Below are 11,301 nucleotides of genomic sequence, written 5' to 3'. Positions count from 1 at the left end.
CCAGCCTTTCTGGGCAACTTTCTGCAGTGCTGTGGTGCTTACCCTGGGAAGAGCTTGTTCCCTAATGTGCAACTCACCCTTCAAGTGCTGTGTCCATTGCCACTTGGTAATGAGCTGTCACTGCCAAGAGGACATTAACTCTGTCATCTTGGCAGTCATGCTTAAAATACTTGAAGGAGAGAGAAAAGATGATTCACATTTCCATTGACTTTAAAGGCCTGTGAGTGAGTTTGGGCGCATGTTGTCATGATTTTGTTCCTCCTGGGCCTCCCAGGCGTGGCTTTCCTCTTTATTCCTGAGGCACATCAGGAAGTGCTTAAGGGGCTTGGCCATGGGGACGTGAAGCCTTTGCATCAGGTGAAGGAGGGCATGGCAGGATTGCACCTGAATGCACAGGGATCCTGTGTCATGTTTCACAGCTGAGTCAGACAGAAGGCAGTGCTGTTGAGGTTGTGCAAGGATACAATAAAGCACTGGCTTCACAACACTTTTCCTGTGCTCTTTCCCATTTGGGAAGCAGAGCCAGAAGGGACCCTGGAAGCAGCTGGTCACGTGGAAGAAAACAGAAAGGACTCAGCGACAGTCAGCAGTCTCCTCTCGGTCAGGAAAAAGGAGTCCTGCTGTCCCAAGAAGAGATATTTCTAGTAAGATGCTGGCAGTGTGTCAAGCCCTGTAAGACACGCAGTCCTTTACTCTCTGTTCTGAATTCAGAGAGTAAGGACCATCCCCTGCAAATGTGCATGACTGATTAGGACACTGTCCTCCTTAGGAGAAAGAGCTGTGACAGGAGTAAATGTGTACTGGGGGATTTGCATGTAATCTTCCAGAAGGCACTTAGGGAGTTAGTATTACAGGCTTGATTCTCCAATTTGATCTTGCCTCAAACCAGTGAAGTAAGTGACAAAGCAAAACAAGACTAAAGCAGTGCAGTGCTGGGCTGGCAACAGCGTTGAATGCATGAAAGGTTACAAAAGAGAAGGTTTCAAGGCACATATGTTTTATTTTCCTCCAGTTCTATATTGTCCAATATTTTCCAAATGCTGTGGGACGGAGATTAGAAAGTATATGTGTTAGCCCCTTTGCATGCAGGTTTATTTCATTACCAGCTATGCCAGCCTGCAAAGTTGGTATAAAACTGACAAGAATGTGGGTGAGGTAGCCCTGCTAGGATGACCAGCTTAGTGAGCTGAAACCAATGGAGATGCAGCAACGTTCTGCAGGAAGGAGTTTTTCCTGTTTGTTTTCTTCTTATGTACCAAAGCAAGTGTGTTGGGAATTACTGTTCTAGATCAACTTAGTCTGTTCTGCATTGTGACAGTTCTGGTTCAGAAAGTGCTGAAAAGATGCATCAATGTTGTTCTGTGCACAGTTTGGTACTTACAGTGTAGTGCTAACCATTTTCGGGTTCTTTGGCTAGGAAAATGAGCCAAAAGCTTGAATTCCAGGTTATTTTTAATATGCTTTCTTCTAACTTTGAGAGATTTGTCAACAGTACAGGAAAATGAAGAAGTAGTGCATAGACTATTGAGATGCTTGTCGTGGTTTAACCCCAGCCAGCAACTAAGCACCACACAGCTGCTCGGTCACCCTCCCCACCCTGGAGGGATGGAGGAGAGAGTTGGAAGAGCAAAAGTAAGAAAATTCGTGGGTCGAGATAAGAACAGTTTAATAATTGAAATAAAAAAATAAAATAAAATAATAATAATAATAACAGCAACAACAATAAATTGTAGTGAAAAGGAAAACAACAAAAAAAAGGGAGGAACAAAGCCCAGGAAAAACAAGTGATGCAACCGCTCACCACCCGCCAAGCGACGCCCATCCCATCCCCGAGTAGCGATCGCTGCCCCCCAGCCAACTCCCCCCAGTTTTTATACTGAGCATGACATCATATGGTGTGGCATAGCCCTTTGGCCAGTCGGGGTCAGCCCCCCTGGCTGTGCCCCCTCCCAGCTTCTTGTGCACCTGGCAGAGCAGGGGAAGCTGAAAAGTCCTTGGCTGGTGTAAGTGCTACTTAGCAACAACTAAACCATCAGAGTGTTATCAACATTATTCTCATCCTAAATCCAAAACACAGCTATACCAGCTACTAGGAAGAAAATTAACTCTATCCCAGCCAAAACCAGGACATGCTCTTCGTGGTGTGTATTTTGTTCATTATGGTTGTTGCGAGGGCCTGTTTAGTGATAGTCAAATTTCTAGGGGGAAGAGAACCTTCCCAAGAAGAGGATACTCTTGGTCTTGTTGTGCCTGATAAAGAAGAGGAAAGGGTGATCTGCTGCAAAAATAACAGTAGCACCAAGACTTCGTGATGCCAGTGCTGCTGAACTGGCAGCTGCTGCCTCTGTGCCTTCTTCATTGACTTCCAGATAACACTTGTGAAAAACTTGTGACAAAAACAGCTCGCCGTTCTCTGACATTCTTGTGAAATCAGCTTGACCTTCAGTGAAGGCATCTTGTATCCCCATCCTGCTCAAAGTAGATTTGAGGTCATATTTCTCTTCTAACGTGAACCTGGGCAGATAAACCTCCATTTTCATTTTCTCCATTAACTCTGGGCTGGTCCATGCAGACAAGTTTTCAAAAGTCAATTCTCTTTCTAGCTGCAGTTAGTAAAAAGAAAATCAGAAAATTACAGAGTGTTCAAAAACCTGTGCCCTAAGGGCTATTTCTTCTCTTTTCTTAAATGGAGAACTTTTCAAGCTGTTGTAAGAGTATGAAAAAAACCAGTAGTGAAAGACCAATTTGGAGATCTTTTTGACTAAAGTATGTTGCTCTACAGTAAGTCAATGTAGTATTTGAACGGTTCTCAGTAATTTTCAGGGAATATTGCAGGGTTAAATAGTTGTAGAACAAAAACATCAGTGTCAAGTAAAAATAGTCTGTTTGATTTGCTGTTCACATTTCTGTCTTCCCTATGTTTTAGAATTTACTGAAAAGAGCTTTTTTTCTACAGAACACCCACTAATGTAAATGAGAATTTGAGTTTATTATCCAAAGGTAGGATCCATCTCTTTACAGAAGGTGGCAGTGTCCATATGTATTAGCTCTGGACTTGCTGGAAAGTAATGGAGGCTGTCCAATTTGTGTTGTTTTGGGGTTTTTTTAATGAAATCCTATCTGTCTGAATCGGTACAAACAGTGCATCTCAGCAGGGCTGGCTTTTTGCCCTCATTTTTGTTCAGCTGGAAGAAGAGCCAGTCTTATAGGGTTTGGGTTACCTATTTCCAGGACTGATGAACCAGCTGCCAAGAGTAAGAAGTCTAGTCTGCGCTCCAAGAGGTTCAAGTTCACAGTGCTAGACCAAGTTTGGGGTTTGCTTTTCCTTGAGCCTGATCAGTACCCTCCTTCCTAGAAACATGGCTGCAATCTGGTCTTTTACCTCACACATGCATAAAATAAGTAAACAATGACACTCTTGTTTTTTCACATGATTTATGTTCTCAGTTGCTTTACCTTTTGTAGGCCGGTGATGTCACTTGGTAGCAGGATAAACATGCTGAGGTCATTATTGACATATGGAAGCTCAAGAACGTCAGTCTGTACTGATTCTATGTAGGTCCAGTTAAATTTATCACTCAGATACATCATTGGCACTGGTTTAGTTGTATGCTGCAGCAAATCAAATTAGATATTTGTCATTTGTACTCTGACTGAACGGCAAAGAGCTGAGTTAACGTAGCACAGTGGAAGTTTATTGTATTTACTGTACAAGCTGCCCAGTGTGTCTGAGACATCCTTATGGCTCTAAGTGGTAGGACACAGGATCTACAGAGGTCCTTTGGTCTTCTGGAAAGGCACTTGGAGGCTAGGCAGGCTATCTAAGCTGTCTCAGATGACACCTATTACAGCAAGCTGTATTCCACTCTGATTTGTCATATGGTTAAAAATGAAAACGTAAAGAACTAACCCATACAGTTTTGTTCACCTCTTTGTTTTCCCTGCCTTCAGAGAACAGAAGCTTGTTTCAAGTCAGCTTCTGACAATTTTACTTGTGGCTCAGGTGCTAGTATGTGTGCACAGTCTTTGTGCTGAAGATGCGGTGAAGAAAATATACTGTATGCATTAAATGAAATAACTTTCATGCCAGATTTCATGTGGATTTAAAGACTGACAAGAATTTCTCTCCCTCATCTTTTTCATTGCTTTTTCCACCTGCAGCCTAGGATATAGGTTAGTATATTCCCATACCGTGTTTATTCTGAAAGGCCTTTGCCTGGTAGCTGCAGCTTCAAACTTTGTTGCCCAGTTTCCTTTGAAGTAGAGCGCATTTATCAGGACTAGTCTGGTGAGCGAATCTATGGATCCAGGAGGCAGCAGATTTTGGATTTTACCTAGAGAAAACAGATGGACATTTAGACATTGTGCAGTTTTACTGCTTCGGAGTAAGTGTTGGCACAATTTCTCCAGATATAAGCTAGGGAAATTTTAAGTGCTGATATAGCATGCTTCTAGCTTGAGATTATTCACAAATAAGTAATTACTGGAGTAACCTTGATTTACAAAGAAGAGTAAGCTACGTTCCTCACATGTTCAGATGGAGGACACTAATTTTAGTAAGGGCTTGTCAGTGGATGACTGCTTTAGGAAAACTGATCTGATTTACCTTTCTGAGGAGAATTGTTTGCCTGCCTTGGGCCCCTTGGGTACAGAGACTTTGTTCAATATCCAAAATGACTTCATTTTGAATTGGGAGAGGAGAGACAGGAGCTTACCTTCAGTCTGGTGTTCGACCCTGGAATTGATCTCTCTTCTGATTTCATCTGCTGCTCTCACAAAGTCAACTGATTGTGGCTCCGCATTGTAGTATTTCTTGGCTAATTGTAAGTATTCCTGCAGTGCAAGAGAGACAGCTGTCTTACGTTTGTTGCCTGCCAATATGAATGCTAATAAATAACTACAGCCAAATAGAGAGAAAACATGATAAAAAATACATAGACTACAAGCACGGCATTTTGTCAAAGGAACAAAGTATTTTTTTAGTGGAAATACTCAATTTAAATGTTTGCATCTAACCACATCTGCAAATCACCCTGAAATTAGATATACATCCCATAAAACTAAAATTTTAGTGTGCAAAGTCTCAGGAAGAGTCTCATAGAAAATATTTATGATAAGGATAACAACATAGAATCATAGAATGCTTTGGGATGGAAGGGGTCTTTAAAGGTCATCTAGTCCAATCCCCGTGCCATGGGCAGGGACATCTTCAACTAGATCAGGTTGCTCAGAGCCCCATCCAGCCTGGCCTTGAATGTGTTCAAGGATGAGGCATCTACCACCTCTCTGGGCAACCCGTTCCAGTGTTTCACCACACTCATTGTGAAAAATTTTTTCCTTGTGTTTAGTCTAAATCTACCCTCCTTTAGTTTAAAACCATTACCCCTTGTCCTGTCACAGCAGGCCTTGCTAAAAAAACTGTCCCCATCTTTCTTGTCGGCCCCCTTTAACATGATTTGCAGATGTAATGAAAATATTTAAAAGCATATAGTTTATGGTATGTTGTCATAGGTAGATCATAAAGATTAAATGGCACTACATAATCTGAATACATGGCCTACCTACCTTGCTGAAAGGCAACGTTTTTTCTCCATATAACTGGTTGACACTTTTAAGCAGGTAATTTTTAGTGGGTTGGTTGATTTCAAAGTTGAGTGCATTAAACCCAGCATGTATATTACCCGATTTGCCGATTTCTGTCTTGGAGAAAAGGAAAAAAAAGTTATTCATCTGGTGTGTAGAATAGTTCAAAATTTCTAATTTCTTCCTTCATGCAGCTCTATGTAAAGTATTTCTATTGAGGTGATCTGTTACTTGTATTGCAACACAAGAGGTGTTCTAAACCAGACAGCTATTAAAAGAACCATTTGAAAGTATGCAAAGTTGCAGATATGGTATAGACACTGTAAGTGTCTCAGAATGCAAGTGGTAAGAGCCTGAACTATGTAAAACTTCTAAGGGTTTCTAAGTGGAGATTGTGAAACTAAGTATATCCAAAGAGTGAGAGATAGAACTGTAGTGAGTCCTAGTGAGACAGAACTGTAGTGAGACAGGCTGTGTGAGTCCTCTCATTTATGAAATTTGAGTGTGTTACATGGAAAGTTTGCCCCTAAATTTCTTAATCTTGCCCTTAATGTCAATATTATGTAATTTTTTTTATGTTGCAGTAATTGCAGTAAATTCGTTATCTTGAAGTAACAGGATTAAATGAATGTGGGCTTAAACTCTCAAATGAGCTTGAGGAAGTTAAGCTGTGAATTAGTAAACTAAAAATCTGTGCTGTATTCATCTTGTCATTACGTCAGAATCAGAGGTATGAACAGACACTTAAATTTCTAAACTGTTAGAATGGTCCCTTTGCCCTACCCACAGCGCTCTGTAATTCTTACAATTCAGACAAGCATTACTCATGAGGAACAATCCCTCTTCTGTTCATGCAGTGCAAATGAGTTGTTGACATAGACCCTAAAATAAATCTTCCTGCCATAGGATTTGGCTGTTGAATGCAGATCCAAGTTCCCATTCATCGGAACTCGTGGCCGGTGGGGCTTTGTGGGCAGCCTGCAGGAAAATGGTTCACTCCCACAAAGAATAAGGATGATGAGTAAGAGCAGGGAAAAGAGCTTGACGCCACCATGGTTGAATTGTCAATGAGGAAAACCTGCCTTTACTGACTCAGAGGGATTACATTTTCTTTTCTGTCTTTTTCGGCTATCTTAAATTATGTATACTTTGGTACAAGATGCCTGACAGTATGTCAAAAAAATATCTCAGGAATATAATGATTTCTACTTCTCTAATATTTATTGCAAGCAACTGGTCTACCTTGGGAAATTCTAGCATGTCAATTTATTTTGTTAACTAATCAACTGAAATGGAGGCTAATTTTTGAAGAAGGCTACCTACCAAGCATAGGTAGCCTGGAAAAGTTAATACTCTGTTTTTTGTTGTCTTGATGCTGCAATCAAATGTGTGGGAGGACAGCTCTATTCTTGTGATTAGCTCTCTGAGGTAGGGACGATGCCTGTTCAAAGAATGTGTTTTTGCTAAATAGCTAGCTATTGAACGGTAATAAGTTGAGAAAGAAATCTCTCCTCAAAGCTAAAGGAAAAAGATCAAGAGATACATTGACAGAGAATGGTAATGCTACATTTTAAATTTTGCAAATTTGAGGTTAGTTTTTGCAATTCTACCTAAAAAGGGGAAGCATGTAGTAAGTATTGCATTAAATGAAGGTATCACAGGATGCTGTACCAATTAATTGTGTACACGACATCTGAGAAAGGCAAACATAGGCAAATGCAAATGTGGAAGGAAAATATAAGCAAGAGAAGATGTGACCATGCCCATAGCTTGATCACTAGACTTGGTGAGATACCTTCTGGAAACAGGCACGTCTATTTGATAGATGCTCTTCCGTTCTGGAATAAACTTGCATTTTTATGGTTGTGGTGACGTTTCTGGCTCCTTCAGCTTTGTTAAAGTGAAGTACCTATAGTGGAAAAAGCAATAATAAATGCAAGGATAGGAAATTTGCTGTTTCAGTAAAATCTTTCAGTGATGTCATGGGACTGGTGATGAAGAGAGTCAAACTCAGATTTTATTCTTTTGTCCGCTCCTGACTGAATATGAAATCTTTGGCTAGGCCTTGAGGCCCCTGTCTACAAAAACGGCATGAGCACACTAAGCTGAGGGTTGCAGGGCAAAACTGTCATCTGACTAGCCTTTCTAGAGGAATCTGCCTGCTTTGAGTTATGCCCTGGGCTGACCCGTTAATACCTGGGAAAAGCCAGTTATCTCCAGATGGAGACTATGAAAGCAGAAGTCTAAATGGAGCACTGCTCTGTGCCAGAAAGCATGAAAATGGTGGGAGTAGTTTCATGCCTTAAATCCCTTGCTCTGGGCACGTGCCCTTTACCCAGGCTACAAAGGGGTGCGTCCAACCTTGGAACATTTTTCAGAAGAGCTATGCCTTTTTTTTGTTTGTTTTCCCTTCTTCCTAGCAGAAGATCACTCCTTCCTTTGTTACCCTGCTGGCCCTCTTTTGTTCTGTAAATCAGGAGTCAGATCACTGCCTTAGCAGGTCCGACAACTTCCTCCGCCTAGCAGATGCAAAGTGACAAGCCTCACCTCCTATGATAGGAGCTAGGTAAGTGTGCACTGGGGCTGTTCACACTGCCATCTGCTGAAGCCATGAACTTTGCACAAATACGACTTTGGGATTTCAGTAAGTGATCTTGCCTGTAGAATACATACCCCAAAGAAAGGGTTGTAGTCTCACCATGTTTCTTCTCTGATCTTGAGGATGTGGATTTATGTTTATCAAACTGCAAAACTTATAATAGCTATAGGGGAGAGTCTTTTTGTGTGGGGTCATTTCCAAAGAGATGAGATGTGACATGGGAATTGTTTGTGGCAGAGCAGAAGGACAATCCAGGTCTCCCACTCCCTGATGAGTGCTCAAGTTACTGAGCTTTGGGATAAAGATCCCTTATTTCTGCTGGTGAGATTTAAAATCAGAAAATGTCACCAGTGCCGCTTCTCTCATTTGCTGGGGGCCTGTTCCCAGAGATTAGAATAGACTATTTCTTTGACCTGCACAAGTGGAGAACTGGTCTATTCATTGCAGCGTACATCAGGGGTGAGATGGGAGCTGGCATATATGTGTGTAGAGTTTTGATTAGAGTAATTTTTCTGCTTATGGCTTTCCTCTGTTCCATCATGGTAAATTTCTTGCATAGAGGATGTTATTCCAAGAGATCAACCCTTTCAGACAGCTACCTTTTGAAACCCAGACTCACCTTTGCCATCTGATCTGCAGTGTTACCTTTGGCTCCCAAATAAACAGTAGCCAGGGCAGATGAAATACTCAAAGGGGAGAACAAAATATTCTTGTCACCATCTTCCTGACACTCATGTTTGAAAAAGTCAAGAGCAAAGCTTGTGTTTGCTTTATTCAAAGCTTCCATTGTTCTAAACCTGCACAGAAAGGGAGAAAAGATGCTATTAGCAAACCACTAATTATGACTGCTATGTGCCTGCAAGTTTCTCTTCAGTTTTTGACATTTCTTTTGTGTTTTAAAAGCTTTCTGAAAGTATTTAGCTATATGAAGAATGAGGAGGATTAACTATTATAAAGTCATATAAAGTGTAGCATGTCCTGTTTCACTGAAGATACTAGCTATCACTTGGGTTAGGGAAAAAGCAGCCTCCAACCTTGTTTTGTATTTGCTGTCCTTTACAGCATCTTGGAGTGACAGGTGACAATGTTACTCACCAGTGCCTGGCCTAGAGGATACTGAGAGACTGTCCCTTATAACATCTTTTATGCTTCGATTTGTGCAAGAGCCTTTTGATGCTCATAACTGTAGTGAACAAATACTCTGGTAACAGTAACAGTCAAACTATACTTTTAGGACAGGACAAAATACTCCTTCCAGTGCTTGGGCAAGTACCACCTTAACTATTTCATGCTAAGCTTCCTGAATTCCCTTTTTGACTTTCAAAAACATCCTGAAACTTGTCTTACAGCGCTAGCCCAGATCCTAGCTTCCCAGTTCTTCGGCAGGACAAGGTTGCCATATCCAGTAGAACACAAGTGCTTCTATTTGTCGTGTGCATTTGTATTGGGTTTGCGTGGCAAGGTTTTGGTAGCAGGGGGGCTTACAGGGGTGGCTTCTGTGAGAAGCTGCTGGAAGCTTCCCCTGTGTCCGATAGAGCCAATGCCAGCCAGCTCCAAGATGGACCCATCACTGGCCAAGGCCAAGCCCATCAGCAACAGTGGTAGCGCCTCTGGCATAACATATTTAAGAAGGGGAAAAGAAAAAACTGTGCAAGAGAAACTGCAGCCAGAGAAAGGAGTGAGAATATGGGAGAGGAACAGCCCTGCAGACACCAAGGTCAGTGAAGAAGGAGGGGGAGGAGATGCTCCAGGTGCCGGAGCAGAGATTCCCCTGCAGCCCGTGGTGAAGACCATGGTGAGGCAGGCTGTCCCCCTGCAGCCCGTGGATGTTAACAGTGGAGCAGATCTCCACCTGCAGCCTGTGAAGGACCCCGTGCCGGAGCAGGTGGATGTGCCCGAAGGAGGCTGTGGCCCCATGGGAAGCCCCTGCTGGAGCAGGCTCCTGGCAGGACCTGTGGACCCATGGAGAGAGGAGCCCAGGCTGGAGCAGGTTTCCTGGCAGGATTCAGACCCCGTGGGGGACCCACGCTGGAGCAGTCTGTTCCTGAAGGACTGCACCCTGAGGAAAGGACCCAGGCTGAAGCAGTTCATGAAGAACTGCAGCCCATGGGAAGGACTCATGTTGGAGTTCATGGACGACTGTCTCCCGTGGGAGGGACCCCATGCTGGATCAGGGGAAGAGTGTGAGGAGTCCTCCCCCTGAGGAGGAAGGAGCGGCAGAGACAACGTGTGATGAACTGAGTGCAACCCCAGCTCCCCATCCACCTGCACTGCTCTGTTGGGGAGGAGGTAGAGAAAATCAGGAGTAAAGTTAAGCCCGAGAAGAAGGGAGGGGTGGGGGGAAGGTGTTTTAAGATATAGTATTCATTTCTCATTACCCTACTCTGATTTGACTGGTAATAAATTAAGCTAATTTCCCCAAGTCAAGTCTCTTTTGCCCATGACGGTAATTGGTGAGTGATCTCTCCCTGTCCTTATCTCAACTCATGAGCCTTTTGTTTTATTTTCTCTCCCCTGTCCAGTTGAGGAGGGGGAGTGATAGAGCGGCTTTGGTGGGCACCTGGCATCCAGCCAGGGTCAACCCACCACAGCATTGCAGGTTTAGCTTAGAGCTGTAGGCAGGGACTAGGAGATATTCTAGTTGGTATAGGATGGCCTTAGAATAAAGACAGTTCCTGTCCTGAGCAGCTTGCAAGCCAGAAGCTGACCCGATGTTCGTAAGAACTGGAGAGCACAGGAACGAATTAGCTGACTTAAGCAAACACAGTGGTTCTCATTCTGCTATGATATATATGCTAGCCAGTGAGCTCTAGAAATTATAGAACCCTCTACAATAAATTGCTCTTCCTGTATATTTTTAAGACTTCCACCTTCTAAACCATCCCTGTGCCATCTCAGTAAATTACTTTCCCAAGGATTTTTTGTTTCCAGTTCAGATCCCTGCTTCCTTTTTTTCTACACATTTGTCAACAAAGCAACATCATCCAAGAGTGTATGAAATAAATAATCTCTAGAAATCATTACAGTACCTTGTTTTGTGCAGGGAGGAACACTGCTGCTCTGGGTGTCTCCAAGGTTTCTGCAGTTCACGTGAAGGGTAGGGTGAATTTATAGTGTGC

General features: G+C 42.7%; 1 protein-coding gene across 1 annotated transcript; it reads right to left on the bottom strand.

Moving 5' to 3' along the window:
• Positions 1 to 1,644: 1,644 nt before the first annotated feature.
• On the bottom strand, positions 1,645 to 11,301 carry LOC104021850 (serpin B10). The gene is made up of 8 exons (XM_009475470.2): positions 11,212 to 11,301; positions 8,802 to 8,979; positions 7,379 to 7,492; positions 5,566 to 5,700; positions 4,716 to 4,833; positions 4,192 to 4,334; positions 3,457 to 3,612; positions 1,645 to 2,603 (listed from the first exon to the last, which is right to left on the bottom strand). The coding sequence occupies exons 2-8, from the start codon at positions 8,967 to 8,969 to the stop codon at positions 2,199 to 2,201; spliced, it is 1,239 nt and encodes a 412-aa protein (XP_009473745.1). The 5' UTR covers positions 8,970 to 8,979; positions 11,212 to 11,301; the 3' UTR covers positions 1,645 to 2,198.

The sequence above is a fragment of the Nipponia nippon genome, unplaced genomic scaffold (genome assembly GCF_047370975.1).
Source record: "Nipponia nippon isolate SJK-2023a ecotype South Korea unplaced genomic scaffold, ASM4737097v1 scaffold_1, whole genome shotgun sequence".
Lineage (NCBI taxonomy): Eukaryota > Metazoa > Chordata > Aves > Pelecaniformes > Threskiornithidae > Nipponia > Nipponia nippon.
The sequence above is the reverse complement of the archived record's forward strand: the minus strand, read 5'-3'. Positions and strand labels throughout refer to the sequence as shown.